The sequence below is a fragment of the Sabethes cyaneus genome, chromosome 1, assembly GCF_943734655.1.
Source record: "Sabethes cyaneus chromosome 1, idSabCyanKW18_F2, whole genome shotgun sequence".
Taxonomy (NCBI): Eukaryota; Metazoa; Arthropoda; class Insecta; order Diptera; family Culicidae; genus Sabethes; species Sabethes cyaneus.
In genome coordinates this window covers 48484339-48502785 of record NC_071353.1, presented here as the reverse complement: position 1 = coordinate 48502785, position 18447 = coordinate 48484339, and the positions used below count along the sequence as shown (strand labels likewise).

Sequence of the window (18447 nt, the reverse complement as noted above, 5' to 3'; positions counted from 1 at the left end):
ACAATCTCACCAGCAGTCCTTCATATGAGATAGAGGAGCGTCCTTTGAGGTTCCATAAGTGCTTCTAATAGTTAATTTAATTTTTCATTCTGGTATCCATGTGTAGTATTAAAATTCGTTTTGGCCAAAGTTTTTACTATATAGCAGGAGATGCTTCATAAGCTAAAACGAAAAAATAATTAAAATAACTTATTAGGCTTACCTATTAGCTAGGCCGTGTGGCTCCGCCGTCTGCCCAAAACCGCGGTTTTGAGACCAGGCAGCCGGGAACCACCCTGCATCGCACCTCCTAGCTTGGCTACTCAATTGAGCATTATCAGGTATGGCCACGTGGAGGCGCTAGGTAGGGGCTTGGGATGGCTAGAGTAATATTGGACGCTCCTCATTTGCCTTCCCCATGTCATACCCAGCATACCGAAGACCTTACATATCACGAAAAACGATAATAGTAATTCAGGGAGTATCCACCAGCAAACTCGATATTTGGAATGTTCGGGCTCTTTATGAATAAGCACGCGATGGTTTGCTTGGAACATACAGGGTATGAAATGGAGAGAGTTACCTGGAAGGAGCGTCAAACATAGCTCTGGCTCTCTCAAGCTCCCACCTGGCGCCTCCACGCAGATCTAAGTCAAATGATGACGGTCGATGGCCTTACCCGGAAATGCTTCACGTACTTACTGAAGCAGCTAAGCTAGGAGGTGCGAACTAGAGCGCCTGTTCTCCAGGTGAGGGGCGGCTCACACAGCGTCTGTCTCGTAACGGGCGGCTGAATATGAAATGCTGTATCCCGCAAGCCATACCTAAGATGGCAGACCCATCAGCGGGATGTAGGTATCGCGACTCCGGTGAGGTAGTATACCGAAAACTCAATTACCACGAACAACGAACAAAGAAATTCAGGACGGAACAATCGGTATAGGACACGGCAAGGGACAAGGAAACGATTAAGGGATAACGATTGGAAACTTGGTACCTGGAATGTCCGAACTCTCCATGAACCGGCACGGGCTGGCTTGCTTGCTCGAGAGCTGCATCAACTCGGAGTGGAGATCGCTGCTATTCAGGAAGTTCGGTGGCCAAATTCCGGAGAAAGGGAGTTCCGTGCAGTAGACCCTATTGCAGGCACTTCTTTTAAGTACCACATCTACTACAGTGGCGGTAAGAAAGCTGAACATGGAGTCGGTTTCGTAGTGTTGGGAAAACAAAAGCAACGAGTTATCCGGTGGAGGCCCGTAGATGACCGTATATGCGTGTTGAGGATTAAGGGCAAATTCTTCAACTATAGCCTAATCAACTTATACGCACCGACAAATGATAAATCCGATGATGCTAAAGACGAGTTTTACGACAAGCTTGAGAGGACCTATGGAGAGTGCCCAAAACACGACGTGAAAATCATCATCGGAGATGCAAACGCGCAGATCGGGAGGGAGGAATTCTTCCGTCCAGTTATTGGAAGACATAGCCTGCATCTGTCGACCAATGATAACGGTCTGAGGCTCATAAATTTTGCCGCGGCCAGAGGGATGGCGATCTGTAGCACCTACTTTCCACGTTTGAATATTCGGAAACAAACCTGGAGGCATCCAAATGGAGACTCTAGCTCTCAGATCGATCATGTCTTGATTGACGGTCGACACTTTTCGGATGTTATCGATGTACGGTCTTTTCGTGGACCAAATATCGACTCTGACCACTATCTCGTAGTGAGTAAGATTCGCGCAAGGCTGTCGAACACGGCGAAAGCTCGCACTGAAAGGACGCTGCGTTTCAACATCCAGCGGTTAACGGCAGACGGCGTTGCAGTGGAGTACGCCAGGAAGCTTCACCAGCGAATCGCAGAACAGCAGGTAGAAGAAGAAGAAGATATAAATGGGCTGTGGAGGAACATCCATGGTGCCATCCAAACAACAGCGAGAGAGGTGGTAGGCACGACGCGTGGAAGACAGCGTAACAGCTGGTTTGATGCCGAATGCCAGAGAGTGACAGACGAAAAGAACCAGGCCAGGAGTCGCATGCTCACTGCGGCAACGCGTCAAAACAGAAAGAGATACAGAGAGACTAGAGCTGCGGAAAAAAGAATCCATCGTCTAAAGAAACGCGAGTACGAGGAGCACGTGCTTGCCGGCGCAGAGGAGCGATACGCCAGCAACGACACACGGAGTTTCTATAAAACGGTGAGTAGCAGGAATTTTGCCATGCCTGTGATGTGCAATGATAGTGCTGGCAACCTGCTTACCGACAAAACGGCGGTAGCAGCCAGGTGGAAGGAGCACTTCCAGACACTATTGAATGGAGAGGTAAATGAGGAGATCAGCAGGGACAGGATAGAAATTGTAAGCGATGGTCAAGCTGTGGAGCCACCAACATAGGAGGAGGTTAAGAAGGCAATCAGTGAGCTGAAAAACGGTAAGGCTGCTGGGAAGGACGGTATCCCGGCTGAACTTCTAAAAGCGGGGAGCGAGCGGCTGTACGAAGCAATCCACCGGATCATTGTCAGGATCTGGGAGGAAGAACAAATGCCGGAGGAGTGGTTGGATGGCCTCATTTGCCCAATTTTCAAAAAGGGACATCGAATGGAGTGTAAAAACTATCGAGGAATTACATTGCTCAATTCTGCCTACAAGGTGCTTTCCCGTATCCTGTTCTGCAGACTGAGACCGTTAGCGGAGTCCTTCGTCGGCGAGTACCAAGCTGGTTTTTGTGAGGGTCGCTCCACGATGGATCAGATGTTTACCCTGCGCCAGTTGCTAGACAAGTTCCGGGAGTACAACTTGCAGACACACCATCTGTTTGTGGACTTTAAAGCGGCGTACGATTCAGTTAAACGAAATGAGCTGTGGCAGATAATGCTAGAACATGGTTTTCCGACGAAACTAGTTACGCTGATTCGTGCGACGCTGGATGGATCCAAATCATGCGTTAGAATAGCGGGTGAGACCTCAGCTGCTTTCGTGACGTTGGATGGACTGAAGCAAGGGGACGCACTCTCTAACCTGCTATTCAACATTGCCTTGGAAGGTGCATTACGAAGAGCAAACGTGGAAAGGAATGGAACTATCATCACGAAATCTCACATGCTTCTTGGTTTTGCGGATGACGTCGATATCATCGGAATCAACCGTAGAGCAGTAGAAGAGGCCTTTAGGCCCTTTAAAAGGGAAGCTGCGAGATTGGGACTTACCATTAATACCGCCAAAACGAAGTACATGGTTGCTGGTAGGGAACGTGGGAGCTCAAGTGGTGTTGGTGCCGAGGTGGAGTTAGATGGGGAACGATATGAAGTAGTGGAGGAATTTATATACCTTGGTACACTCGTGACATGTGACAACGATGTAAGCCGCGAAGTGAAACGACGAGTTGCAGCCGCGAATCGGGCTTTCTACGGATTACGTAGCCAGCTGAAGTCCCGTAGTTTGCAAATTCGCACAAAACTGGCGCTCTACAGAACACTAATCCTCCCGGTGGCCCTTTACGGACACGAATCATGGACGCTAAAGGAAGCTGATCGGCGAGTGCTTGGGGTTTTTGAGCGTAAAATTCTGCGATCTATACTTGGTGGCAAAATGGAAAATGGAGTGTGGCGCAGACGCATGAATCACGAGCTGTACCAAGTATACAAATATGCTGATATAGTGACGGTAGTGCAATGTGGCAGGCTGCGGTGGGCTGGACACGTGGCCAGAATGCCCGATGAAAGAGTAGCCAAAACTATTTTCAGCAGAGAACCAGGAAGAGGCCGTAGACTCCGAGGCAGACCCCGCACCCGGTGGGTGTGTGCTGTCGAAGATGATGCACGTTCAGCTGGTGTTCGTGGGGATTGGAGAACGGCAGCCCAGGACCGACGGTACTGGAGGACTATAATTCGTTCGGCGCAGGATCGGTAACGGACCGTTGCCACTAAAGTAAGTAAGGTTTGTTTGTTCGATTTAATCGACGTTTTTCGGCGAAATAAGTATGAAGATTTAAATTACCAGTTAGTCCGGACGTTTCGAGCTACTACTGGTCTTCGCTCATCATCTGCGGACACTAAAACACTATATTAGGCACATTTACAACATAAAACATATTACAAATTCTTAACTTACACTTTTTCGTCCATTAGGTTCTACTTCGTTTATCTTTCTCTTTGCTATGTCTTACTTTCTATTTCTCTTTCCCTCAAGTTTTTTGATTACAGGGTCATATGCAGCTTTGAACGTTGCGGAATCTACTTGTCTATTCACAACATTGTTCTCACCTTTAATTTTAATGTAAAATGTTTCCGCTATTAGTCTAGTGTTATGTTTAGTTATTTTCTCTATGATTTTGGCTTCGTCAAATTTAAAAACATGACCTGTTTCAATGGTGTGTTGGGTTAAACCTGTACCACCAACAGTGTTTGCTTTGATGCTATATTTATGTTGTTCCATTCGTTTATGTAAAAATTGGCTTGTTTCTCCTACGTACGACTTTTGACACTGACCACAATTTACTTCATAAACGACGTTTGTGTTTTTATCTCTTATAATTTTGTCTTTGGTTTTTGTAAATAATACGTTTTTTATTTTGTCGGTTGGTCTGTAAGCAACATTAATCTTAAATTGTCTTAAATATCTGCCTAACTTTTCACCTAAACCGGCAACATAGGGAATTGTCACGAATTGTTGAGTTGTTTCTTTGCCTGGTACTTCTAACGTATTGTACATCCTGTGTAGTCTTTGTTTTATTACCTTTTCTACGAAATAGCAGGGATAGTGATTTTTAAGTAGCATTGTCTTTACTGTTTGTAATGTTTTCGGTCTAATTTCGGCATCTGTCAACTGTAAAGCCCTATCAACCAAAGCGACTACCGTGTTTCTCTTATGACAAAAAGGACTAACAGAATTAAAGTCTAAATATCTAGTATTTGGATCTTTTGGAAACCATTCCGTTGATATTTTGTCGTTCTGTATACGTAAGATGGTATCCAAGAATTTTAGCTGCCCATTAATTTCTAATTCGACGGTATATTGCATTCGCGGGTGAAAACTATTGAAAATGTTAAGAATCTCCTGTACATGATCGACTTTGGCTCCCATTAGGCAGTCATCTACGTAGCGCATGTAGAAACTGGGTGTTACTCCTCGTTGTTGTAGTTTTTCCAAAGCCGCCTGTTCGATGCGCTCCAGTACGATGTTTGCAACTGCGGGGGAGAGAGGGGAGCCCATTGGCATTCCGAATTTTTGGCGGAAAAATTCACCGTTGTACTGGAAAAATGTTGAACCTAACACGATTTTCAGCATTTCCATAAAACTACCCTTTTCAATGCGAGTATGCTGCTCGATTTCATCCCATCGTTGGTCGACAGACTCTAGTGCAAAGTCCACAGGCACATTTGTGAAGAGAGAAACGACGTCCAAAGAGAACAGAACGGTATCCGGTGGCAAGTTTTGTTCCCGTATATTTTTTACAAATTGAAAACTGTTGTTAATATGATGTGGCGTTTTTCCTACGATGTTATTCAGAATGTTAGTAAGGTTTGCTTGGAAGGGAGTACCGCGTAGCAGTTTCTATTGCGCATACCTCATTCAAGTACTGCTCCGATTGCATCACTTCTGTGGAACGTGAAGTTGAGCTCGTAGTAGTGTGGAATAACGCGATAATATAAGGCTCATCGAAGCCTCCCAGTTGGCCTCGAGGTATGATGCTGGCTGATACGCTAGTCATCCTATGTTCGAATCTCGGCTGGGAGAGGCTGTTGGAATCAATAGGATCGTAGCAACTGGCCCTGCAATTGTCCTGTACTCTAACAGCGCTTAGACTGGAGCGCATTTTCTCGAACCTAAGTGTGGAATGGTTGATAGCAGTATTAACAAAAGCAAGCGATGCGACCATACAGAAGGTAAAGAAACCGAGGAACGGTTACCGCTCAGTCACCGGGGGGAACTCGACAATTGCCGAACTACGTGCAAGTTGCTTCCGTGCCAGGAGCAGAAGTCAGCGGACTCACAATGACACACACGGAGTTCAGCAAGAAATCTTGCTCTGGGGAGCTATGCCACAGCGCCAATATAAATCCTTCGGGAAATGCTTACAGAGTCCTGCTTAAAGGACCTGCCGCACCACCTGAAAGATGTTCGGAGAAGATGAAAATTATCATCAAGTGTCTTAGCATGAACTAACGGTTTGGCCGACTGCACCGTATGGCGAGGAAGAGAACAACGAAGAAGAAGCCCGAGTTACCAACGACTCCTCGTAATCAGGGTTTGAAGGGAAAAAAGGTCCCAGAATCAGACGGAATTCCGAATCTGGCTTTGAAAGTGGATAATCCTGGAAAATCCGGATATGTTTAGGACCACGTTGCAGAAATGCATTGACGAAGGTAACTTCTCCGATACCTGGAAGCACCAGAAGCTGTTGCCGCTACCGGAACCGGGAACGACCACGAGGAACCCTCAGCATATGGACCTAAAAGACCGTTGGCTACGGTTGGCAAGCTGCTAGAGAGAGTAGTTCTGAACAGGCTTACCAAGTACCTGCGAGAGAACGGAGAATGCGAACGGCCTGTTAAATATGCAGTTCGGCTTTCGGATAGGCAGGCCTGCAATAGATGCCTTAGTAATGGTAGTGGATGCTGCGGAACCACCTCAAAACAACAAAGAAGAGGAAATTGCTGTGCGGTGGTCACCTTAGACGTGAGGAATGCTTGCAACAGTGCCAGTTGCAGGATTTTGAAAACCTACTTTCATAGCCGGATACTGATATGCGATATTGATCACGATACTCAGGGCTTCATCCTCAGTCCGAAGTTGTACAATGCGTTGTACGAAGGCGTATTGAAGCTGAACCTCCTCAGGGATGTGAAGGTTGTCGGTTTCGCTGATGATGAGGTGCTGCTGCTGCTAGTAACTGGCGAATCACGAGAAGAGGTAGAGGTATTCGCCACGGAGTCAACACGTATGGCGGAAGATTGGATGCGAGAGAATAAGCTGGCGATAGTTCATCATAAAAGAGTGTTGGTGGTAGTGATTAGTAACTGAAAGACTGTGCAGCAGGGGAAGGTCACAGTCGGAGGATGCATCGTCGATTCTAAACGCGAAGTGAAGCAGCTGGGCGTGATCATCGAAGACCGACTGAATTTCAATAGCCACGTCGATTACGCCTGTCACAAGGCAGCATAAGCGGTTACAGCGCTAATCAGTAGCTTGCCAACAATGCGGAAATAATTAGTAGAAGGAGGAGGTTGCTGACTAGTGAGCCACGTCAATACTTAGGTATGGCAGCCCTGCGTGGATGTTGGCAATAGGGGCGAATAGAATAGCGTTTGCATAGCACGTACAGGGGGGTAGCGAGCGCCTACGGAGCTATATCACTGGAATCGGTCTGCGTCATTGCCGGCATGATCCCCATTGAAATGATACTGGAGCAAGATCTAGAGTACTACCGAAGTAGAGACATCCGCGAAAACGAACACGAATAATATGTCTACCGTAAAAGGCAAGTTTAATGGGACAACGTGGTCAATTAAAGATAGACACATCGCCTGATCCCGAATGTGCCCACGTGGATGAAGAGGAACCAGGGGTACTTGCACAGATTCGGACACGCAGAGTCACTTCTATGTCCAGAGTGCGTTGACGTATGAGAAATGCCGGAGCACGTGGTATTTAACAGCGGCAGCAGTAGGGATTCCAACCCAAAAAAAGTACCGAGGTGTTTACACTAGGTGTGTAATTAACCGAACCATCACACAAATCAAGTCGGTTCTGCAGCGAAAATGGCGCGAGGACCAAGTGTCGAGTCGTTGAATAGAGCCGCGTGTAATCAGTCTCGGGAGATGTTGCCTAGGAACTCGTCGTCGGTGTTGGGTAGCTCTACCGCTGGGGACTACTCGAATCGATGATGGCAGCGTTGAAAGTAAACAAAAATAATAACACGCACGAAAATAAATCCTGTGAGAGCGGTTGTGATGGGATGGATGTCGAGTTGGTCGCCATGCCTGCGTCGGCGTACGTTAGACAAATGTGCTTACGAAGAACTTACGAAGGTGCACTTACCGAAGAAATCCTGAAATTGGTCGCCTTCCCCGCACCGGTGCACAGGTTGCTCGACATGTAGCGGAGTAGGGCAGAGGCACACCCAACCCCCAAAATAATGCTTAAGGGCAATCCCGGGGTCAATAGCAACCTCACTGCTTAGTGAGTTAGCGTCTCACATCGTGTCACGTGACGTTAACAAACATTACTGGCCAGTCATTGAGTTTTTCCTCACTATAAACACGCACAGACATTGTTAAATTTCTCGAACTCTATAGATTAGCATATGACGCTTGGCCCTCCAGCCCAAAGTCCTGGTCCAAGTCCAAATCCAAATCCAAGTCCAAGTCCAAGTCCAAGTCCAAGTCCAAGTCCAAGTCCAAGTCCAAGTCCAAGTCCAAGTCCAAGTCCAAGTCCAAGTCCAAGTCCAAGTCCAAGTCCAAGTCCAAGTCCAAGTCCAAGTCCAAGTCCAAGTCCAAGTCCAAGTCCAAGTCCAAGTCCAAGTCCAAGTCCAAGTCCAAGTCCAAGTCCAAGTCCAAGTCCAAGTCCAAGTCCAAGTCCAAGTCCAAGTCCAAGTCCAAGTCCAAGTCCAAGTCCAAGTCCAAGTCCAAGTCCAAGTCCAAGTCCAAGTCCAAGTCCAAGTCCATGTCCATGTCCAAGTCCAAGTCCAAGTCCAAGTCCAAGTCCAAGTCCAAGTCCAAGTCCAAGTCCAAGTCCAAGTCCAAGTCCAAGTCCAAGTCCAAGTCCAAGTCCAAGTCCAAGTCCAAGTCCAAGTCCAAGTCCAAGTCCAAGTCCAAGTCCAAGTCCAAGTCCAAGTCCAAGTCCAAGTCCAAGTCCAAGTCCAAGTCCAAGTCCAAGTCCATGTCCATGTCCAAGTCCAAGTCCAAGTCCAAGTCCAAGTCCAAGTCCAAGTCCATGTCCATGTCCAAGTCCAAGTCCAAGTCCAAGTCCAAGTCCAAGTCCAAGTCCAAGTCCAAGTCCAAGTCCAAGTCCAAGTCCAAGTCCAAGTCCAAGTCCAAGTCCAAGTCCAAGTCCAAGTCCAAGTCCAAGTCCAAGTCCAAGTCCAAGTCCAAGTCCAAGTCCAAGTCCAAGTCCAAGTCCAAGTCCAAGTCCAAGTCCAAGTCCAAGTCCAAGTCCAAGTCCAAGTCCAAGTCCAAGTCCAAGTCCAAGTCCAAGTCCAAGTCCAAGTCCAAGTCCAAGTCCAAGTCCAAGTCCAAGTCCAAGTTCAAGTCCAAGTCCAAGTCCAAATCCAAATCCAAGTCCAAGTCCAAGTCCAAGTCCAAGCCCAAGTCCAAGTCACTAGACTTGCCGGTACGAAGTCGGCAACAAAACTACCTGTTTATACCGCACTGACCGACTAGATAACAGTGCACTATGGTCCAGAAAGCGATTTTAGACGGACAAAAATGATTGCGCCTAAACGGAATATTCTAGCTCAATGAAGTCTTCGGCAACTTTTTGAATGAAAACATGACGCATCTTTTGAAAGGGTCGTCCAATGTTCAGATGATACCGTAACAACAATTCAAGTAATAATTTTTTAAATAAGTTTGTTTTCCATTTTTTAGTTTCAAAACATTAAAGATAGATTAATTTCACGTAACTTTTCTAAACATTCCAAATTTCTAACTATTACGTATTTTCAGCAGTGGACGTTTGTTTATGGACGACCCGTAAAATCATATTTCCTCTTATAACTCATTTATCTCAACAAATAGCTCAATATGATGTTCTACAAAAATTTGTATACGTAAGAGAACAATATTTTTGCAGAAGACTGTTTTGCTTTATCTTTATGAGTTAATAAGTTATAGCCGAATTCAGGTTAAAAACAGACCAATTTTACTGAAGCATAACTCAAAAAGCGGCAAACGGATCTTGATGAAACTTTGGCGATTTAATATACACATATGCATAAAGTTTTTAGCAAAAAATGGTGGAGGTGTTATTTTTTTAAAAAAAGATAAAATTCTTTGAATTTTATGATTTACTATAGCTAAAATTGTCGTTTTCTTCATAGATTCACATTCAAGTAATCAAGTATGCGACCACGGAATACTATACACAACAAATATACTGGCAATAACCATGGTTGATACTAAAATAGTGAATGCATTCAAAGAGTTACATTCGCAATCTTGTTTTTAAGCGAAAAAACTAAAAGAATGTTTAATAATAACCTTGAATTAAACGATTTTTACGATCCCTTTAGACTAACACGGACTTTTACTGTTATACGCGTATATTCGCAATATGTTTTGAATGTTTTTTGAAAATATTTTATAGACTAAAAATAACTGCGATGTGAAAAACGACGAAGATGAAGCAGAGCTGCGGAAAACTTATGATTTGCGCGTAATCGAACTACTTACGAAGGAAATTCCACTAATTGTTATACTTTTCGGGAAATTTACCATTGAAATTCAAGAAGAATTCTATTATGATTTTTAAATCCATTTAAAACTATAAAATTAACAATGGAAATAATTCGGGATTTTTTTTTTCTTTATTTTCAATCTTAGTATTCCACTGAAACGCTCAAAAAACTTCAGTCAATTTCAACATTTATTAAATATACACCACGTTGATTTATTTGAGCGAATGCACGAGATGCTAATAATTATTAGCAAACATATAACTAACCCTTCAACGGGTAGACTTCTGTAGATAGTTTTTGCTTTGAGAGTCTTAGAGCCATATATGAAATTTATTCTAATTGGATAACACAATATCTGTGCTGAGAATAGATTGACATTTTGACATCAGCATTGCAACATTCTAACTATGCGTTTAAGAGTTCTTATGTTTTAAAATCAAAAATTCAGGAAAATTGTGACGAAAATAATTGCACGATTTTTGTCAATTTTTACTTTTGAAAACATAGGACATCTAAAACAAAATGTTCGACCTCAAAAATATTCAGTGATGAACTACGCACTGAGTTTTGTAATATTTGGAAAAAACAAGGATTGGATATGAAACCCAAAATAAAGATTTTATAATATGCCTTAACAGTTGCTAGTCCAGATTATCACTTTTGCATGAATATCAAATTGACTTTCTTTTGAGTGTGCTTTCTTGAAAAATAGTCATTATCTATCGTTGCCTCTTTAGAAGGTTAAATATGTACAGTTTCGGGAATACACAGAACAGTCTATATGTATAGCTTTATGGCTGGTATCCTTTGCCTTCGACAGTGGACAGTGCAAATAGTATTTAGATTTCTTAATTATGTAATTTATCAGCGTATATATAATAGTTTTTCTCTCAATGTAGGCATTGATACTAAACGTATCAAATAAACTTCATGAATATTTTTCACAAACAGATTGAAAAGACCGCGATTGTCGTAAGATAAGCGTTCGTATTTGTCTCGATAAAACATAAATAGTGAAGCAACAAGCTTTGTATTATGTTTTAGACATTTTCTAAAAAAATAGTTACGCAAAATTATGTTTTAACGCTTTGAAACTGAGCAAGAAACTGTACCTGGGCAGTTAGGGATGGATAAAACGAAAACTTTAGCTATAGTAAATCATAAAGTTCAAAGAATTTTATCTTTTTTTAAAAAAATAACACCTCCACCATTTTTTGCTAAAAACTTTATGCATATGTGTATATTAAATCGCCAAAGTTTCATCAAGATCCGTTTGCCGCTTTTTGAGTTATGCTTCAGTAAAATTGGTCTGTTTTTAACCTGAATTCGGCTATAACTTATTAACTCATAAAGATAAAGCAAAACAGTCTTCTGCAAAAATATTCTTCTCTTACGTATACAAATTTTTGTAGAACATCATATTGAGCTATCTGTTGAGATAAAAGAGTTATAAGAGGAAATATGATTTTACGGGTCGTCCATAAACAAAGGTCCACTGCTGAAAATACGTAAGAGTTAGAAATTTGGAATGTTTAGAAAAGTTACGTGAAATTAATCTATCTTTAATGTTTTGAAACTAAAAAATGGAAAACAAACTTATTTAAAAAATTATTACTTGACTTGTTGTTACGGTATCATCTGAACATTAGACGACCCTTTTAAAAGATGCGTCATGTTTTCATTCAAAAAGTTGCCGAAGACTTCATTGAGCTAGAATATCCCGTTAAGGCGCAATCATTTTTGTCCGTCTAAAATCGCTTTCTGGACCATAGTGCAGTGTATCTTCTCGACGCCAGAAACAAAGAGCAGTCATACAAAAATAATATCGTCGCCGAGACGAGTGTGTGGCGCATGTGTGGAATGATTGGGAAAGAAATGGGAGTACAAAACAAAATTGTATAAAAAAAATTGGAATTGGTAGTTTAGTTAGTAAAACATTCAGCCCAGTAACCGAAAGAGCGAGTCCTACCTGCCATTGCTCAGCCTAAAATAGTTTTGGTCTATATATCGAAATTTTCCAATTCACTCAATTAAACATACTTCGCATCAGACACCTACTCCCTTTGCAAAAAAATAATCAAACAACCCTGGTAACCAAAGAGCATTTCCAATGCAATTTAAATGCAAGCCAATAAGCAGTTAAGTTGCCTTAAATGCTATTTTGGCAAAATATGCAGCTACTTTACTACTAGCCCTCTTATAGTGCTGACAATCTTTTTTTGCAGCTAGTTACCGACAAGAAGAATTTAAATAGAATCGTGGATGCCAATCTGCAACAGTTATGCAGTCAAAAGACTGATAAACTGCAATCTGCAGTATAAAACGCCAGGGATGCTAATAAACGATTGCTTTACTGCTTATACTAATGCTTATTGGTTACCTGGGAAGATCCAAACATTTTAAAATGTGTGGCCATCATTAGTGTCCACTATTTAGTGTTGCTTGTTACGCGGTGGCATAGGAAACTTGGAACGTATTTCTCGCAAGTAAACGGCTTCAGTGCATAAATATTTTTATTCATGTTTACAACAAAAAAAATCAGTGCTCTCACTGCGTAAACGCATTTTAGTTCTGATGTCAAATGTATACTATAAAAAGTGATTTGGCCGGTTTGGTAAGACGACACACAACGAAACGATTTTCGCTGTATCTAGAAGACTAAACTGAAGATTCGAAATATTCGCGCGAATTTAAATTCGGTTAACCTCCATTAGTAAATCATCGGAACAGGTTGACCTTGGAAAAATTGGAGCAGGGTAGAGCAGAGCTTAGCCAAATCGTGCACAATGTCTGCAACGTGAATCTTCGATGCTAGTGTAATGTGACAAGAATGCCGTAAATTTTCTTAAAAGCAAAACCAACCAAAGGGTTTAGTGAGCTAGCAATTAAAAACGCCTATTTCGCCGGTTAGATTCTAAGTCGCCCCGAAAACCCAAATGGTATTCAGCAACGTTGGGATGTGCTTATTTTTAAGAGATGCATTCAATACTTAAATACTTCAGTTGATATTATCAATACCGGATATGTAGGCTAAAATATAGCTTCAATTTACTTTCGCATTATTAAGGTCTTGAAATTTAATGTATATGTTCTTCTAACTGGATCTTTCTTTTTGAAAGAAATACTTGTTTTCGAAAGTTATGAAACTTATCAACAGCGAAAACTATGAATCAATAGGCAATTTCCTAGCAACGTTGGTTGTGGAGGAAATGTAAACAAATTATCCTTATGCATAGAAAGAAGCTCGCCGTGGCAGTTAAAAAAGCTCACGGACTCATGTAAATGGAGTTGGTATGCAAATGCATGCGTGCTGACCTATAAATTTAAATATCAGCGTGTTTTTTTTCACGAAATGCAAATCGGTGTCTTCATTTTTGCTAATTTATTCCTAGCACCAAAATATTCGACACCTTGAATGCCGCTAGAATTGATTTTAGATCGAACCTTCTTTCTGGTAGCATAACCGTTCTCTGTCAAATCCGCTCGCTTCTACGACTATGACTCGGTCGGTCGGATTTCTACCAGTTTCGTCTCCTGCCGGCCGTCAGACTTCCCGTTGTTGCCTCGGCCAGCTCACTAACCACTAAGCGGTAACAGTGGCGGCCACGGTGACAAGAGAGCAAGCGAGCTAGCTAGACTCACCCTGAGATTGCGGACGATCACGCAGCGAACGAAGTGAGCATAGAGCATCGATCGGAGGAGTTTGGGAGTAGAGCCACAATAGCAGCATGGGTCTGAACCTGAACCGAATGCGCAAACGAAAGAGACGCAAACGCACGGCTTGGACGGGATCTTTTTGCCGATCGCTGGCGAGGTGTCGCGCGGAGGTTCTCGCGGGCACATTTTCGCTATCTTTCGCTGGTGTTAGTGTGGCGGTAAACGAAAAAAAGCTTTTTCCACCTACTGGGGTATAAAACCGATTGTAAAATTACCTTTTAATACAGTTTTCTTAGAGGTTTCGTGGCGTGCACAATTCGGTGAGGTATCCTTAGAGGTTCAGTGCGTTGCCTGTTGATAGCAAGTGTGCAGTGTGTCGCCAAGGTGACAAGGAGTGTGTTTTTTTGGAACTGTTGAACAATCGTCGAAAAGGACATTCTGGTTTGAAAGCGGAAGCGAAGAAATTGTGTAAAAATGAAGTATAGCATAGTTTTCGTGGCAGCTTTGTTTGGAGCCGGTATGTAGAAAAAATGATCACATTTTTAAATGAATGAAAATTGGTTGCAATGTGCTGAAAGGTGAACCCACACTGTACTAGTTCGCTAATTCCGGGTGATTTTTCAATTGCTGTCAAAAGTGTAGGACTGTAGACTGTAGTGCAATGCAATAAAGCTCGATCCGTGGTCGCAAGGATTCGGTCGAACACTTTGCTTGCAACTGTTGGTGCTGCTGTGGTTAGAGTGAGAAAACACGAGGAAAATTATAGCTTCGGTTTGGTTACGAGCTCGCCGTAACTCCTCTATTTGTCGACTATCTGTAGGACTAAGTGATATTTGCAAGACGTAATAAAACGAACGTTAACTGGGTGACGAGTGAAAGGAACATTTTTTGTTGTTGTCGATTCCGCCAGTGAAGCACAATCGATTCAAGGAAGCAACTCGGCGAAGTATGATTACCATTGATTGCTATCTGTGCTGCATGGCTGTTGGGAATGAGTCGTCCGTTTCGCGGTTGAACTGATATTGATTTGCGAGATAATGGCCGAACGGACCCAATTAAAGCGATGCCTGAAATCGGCGGAATCGGCGTATTCATAAGAGGTTTCGTTTTGTCGCGGTCGGTGCAGTTCTGCGGGCTGCAAGTGCGGGGCGCGACTGTACCCGCTCGTGTTTGTTAATGGCATTTCGTTACATAGACACGACATGATAGAAAGGATTCTATTTTTGGCATAGACGCATTTTCTGTGCGCTTTGCAAATGCTTCCGTGAAGTAGCAAATATACGATTCCGTTTGTGGGCTCTAGTGTGGATTTTTGAAGTGCAAGACACGTCAGTTATTTTCTTTGAAAGTTGAAAATGGAAAATCTTTAATATAGTGGAAATTGACGGATTTCCGGAGAGCAATAAAAGTTGTTGGTGATAATTTGTTGTGATAATCTTTACGTTCAAATCAATAGTCATGAAAACCAATAGTATTGGAATAAAATATAAAAATTATGTTACGTGTTAGTTGATTAAACTTATCACTTTGTGAAGGAAAATATATTAATCATATTTTCATCGTTTGATGTGATATTAATAACTATTTTCCATTTGAGTCATGTTGAGTTCCAGTTTATGTATTCACGCAGATATTACTATTTTCAATACATTTTGGGTACTATAAAATCAATCCTTAGGGCACGACACTGCTAAAGTCAATTCTTATATTTTTGTTAATAAATTAAAAATGTTGAGATTTTTTTCATGTCCGACAACTCGTTTGATGATAAATGCAAAAATTATCACCTTGTAAAAATTTGCATATTCATTAGTCTATATTGATACCCAATTATAAACTAAATTATCAGAAAGCTTTACAGAGAAAGTGTAAAAATTTATCAGTGTAAAAAATTACACTTCTATGACTGATCACCCTATTTTATCCCCGATTTTTACCTCCAATATATCCGTGAAACTGCATAATTAAAATCATGTATAACTCAATTGTTGAATTCATTCGTCAATACATTGAGAGTCCCGCAAGGTAGTATCATAAGATTCATTTATTTTTGTTTTTCAGCCAGAAGTTGGTTTACGTTAATCCTTCAAAAAACATGATTGTACACATTTTGCCTACACACTAGAGCCACAGGTTTAAAGCGCCTTTGCGAGTGCTGCGGAACATGCTTTTTGAGTGGCTTTCACAAGCGTGATGGAATTAACGCAAGTGTCTCGTCTGTTAGTCTGTGGTAGTACGTACTATTGATATTCTCACTATCGTGGAACGTGCTACCTAAGCCAGAAATGCTGAATGCTGTTGATACGAACTACTGAGGATTGTTACCATGTCCGACTTTTGTTGACTGTTTTCATCGACTGGTTTCTGGAAACTACCCGGTATTAGGAAGTATAGAAAATCAGATCAACAACTTTTGTTCCAATCACTTTTTTCAGGCGAGCAAAATCCAAATATTTGAATAAATAAACTTGCTCAAATTTTGTTATGTACTCGCAGGTTTAAAAAATGAAATAAAGTAAAACAGTATGTGCCTATGGATACGAATTCAGGTTTGGCGTAGGATTACTAACGTGGGAATTTCCCTTAACGTTGATTTTATGCAAAGATCCACAAAGTTTTCTTAGGAAATACTCTGTTCAAATATTATTAGTAGTATTGGTCCTGCTACAATCTGTTAGATTTAGAATCTACGAACATAGTAGTCAGTTCATGCATGCCTGCGTCGTCTGTGCTTGGGATGTTTAGGAATCGTAGAAGAAACACTCAAAAGAAATCTACAAATAACCCTACAAGAAACTTACAAGCAAGTCTTTAAAAATACATTTTGAAAGAATTTTAATTAATCCATCAGAATACAAAAATAGCACTTCATATGTCCGTTTGACTCGACAGCTTACGTTTATCTGTGTTGCCATCAAACTGAAACCAAGAGATCGAGCTTGTCGTTTTGATGCTCTCCAATACTGTGCCGCGCCATTCGAATGTGGTCTACCCTGTCTGCTCCCCTTGTTCTCGAGCTGTAATCGCGACTATGAAAGCAACCATGTCGAAAGAAGCATTATATGTACTTGTTTGCTTTCTTGTAAACTATTTGATGTACGAAGATTGGTCCAGAGTAGCTAGTTCGTAAATGCATTTCTTGTCGGTGTTTGGGACGCTAAGAAATTTTGAAGAAAATGTATGAACACCACCGACGAATATAGTCACTTTATGTATAGCCTAGCAAATATAAAATCGGGAGCCAATTTTTTTTATAATTATTTTTATTTTAATGTGGTTTTAACCATTTGTTATTCACCACGCACACGGGAGTCAATTTAAACGTCAAAAGTGGAGCCAATTGTATTTCACAATCCGAAATATAGGAGCAATGTTAGGAAATACTTCTTATTTTCATAGAGCTCTTCATTTTCAACACCCACAAGCGAATGTTTTCTGTAAAAACATGCACATTTCTCTGTGGTGCTCAAAAATCCAAAAATTCCAATAATCAGGGATGCCAATTTGCCTGGTTTTCTATCCGCCGAAATATACATAGTAACTATATTGACGATTATATTTGTAGGGTTTTATACCGTAAGGTTTTTACATTTGTACGGTTTGATACTGAAAACTCGAAGCAACACTTGAGTGCTGCGGAGAGGCCGTATTGCGAAACATGTTTTTTTTGAGAAATAAGTGGTTTTTGCGTGGACGGTGAAACTAACGCAAGTGTCACGTCTGTTTGTCTGTGCATATACTTTCTCTCTATTTGATCCATTGTTTGGTTTTCTAACTGAAACGAACAATAGCGCTACTGTTAGATTACCCGGTTTTTTTCACTGCTCTAAAAACAATTTCAATTTTAGGCCTTTAGCGCAAATCTTGAAAGGAATCTCATTTACTTTTCTTTTCTCGTAGGTTATCTTCTTCAGACAACAACGAGCACTTTTTATTTTTTTTTTCGTTTTTTGCTGCTTTGCTTTAGCTGTAAATAGCGTCAATTTTTTCCAATAACTTTTCATTTTGGAGCACAACAGAATTGGTCGACCCCCCGGCACGTTGCCATTTTTCTGTGACTGAATCTGAAACGGCGAAAGCACTGGGCGGGAAATAATTTCATAGAAAATCAATGCGAAGGCCATTGTTGTTTGGGGTACAATTACAGAGACTATAGATTACAGAGGCGTTAAGGCAATCAAAATCCGCTAAATTTTGAGTCAAAACGGAGAGTTACCTTTATTTGTGCTGGTACTCTCCGTTTTGATTCTAAATTTAGCGGTTTTGAGTGTCTCGTCGCCTCTGTAATCTATAGTCTCTGTAGCAGAGCTGCACAAATACAGATATTTGTGCATGCATTAATTTGGGACCCTGCCGTTTTCTCCGGAGTATTTGATTTTCTCGGTCTAACCTTTTAAATAAAATAAATAGTTT

General features: G+C 41.6%; 1 protein-coding gene across 2 annotated transcripts in view; it reads left to right on the top strand.

Moving 5' to 3' along the window:
- Positions 1-14370: 14370 nt before the first annotated feature.
- LOC128737507 (protein obstructor-E) overlaps positions 14371-18447 on the top strand; it is a 64540-nt gene continuing 60463 nt past the window's right edge. For both annotated transcript variants that reach the window (XM_053832171.1, XM_053832163.1), the window contains exon 1: positions 14371-14551. In XM_053832171.1, coding sequence (XP_053688146.1) covers positions 14509-14551 — 43 coding nt within the window. In that variant the 5' untranslated portion in view covers positions 14371-14508. The remainder of the gene's footprint in view (positions 14552-18447) is intronic.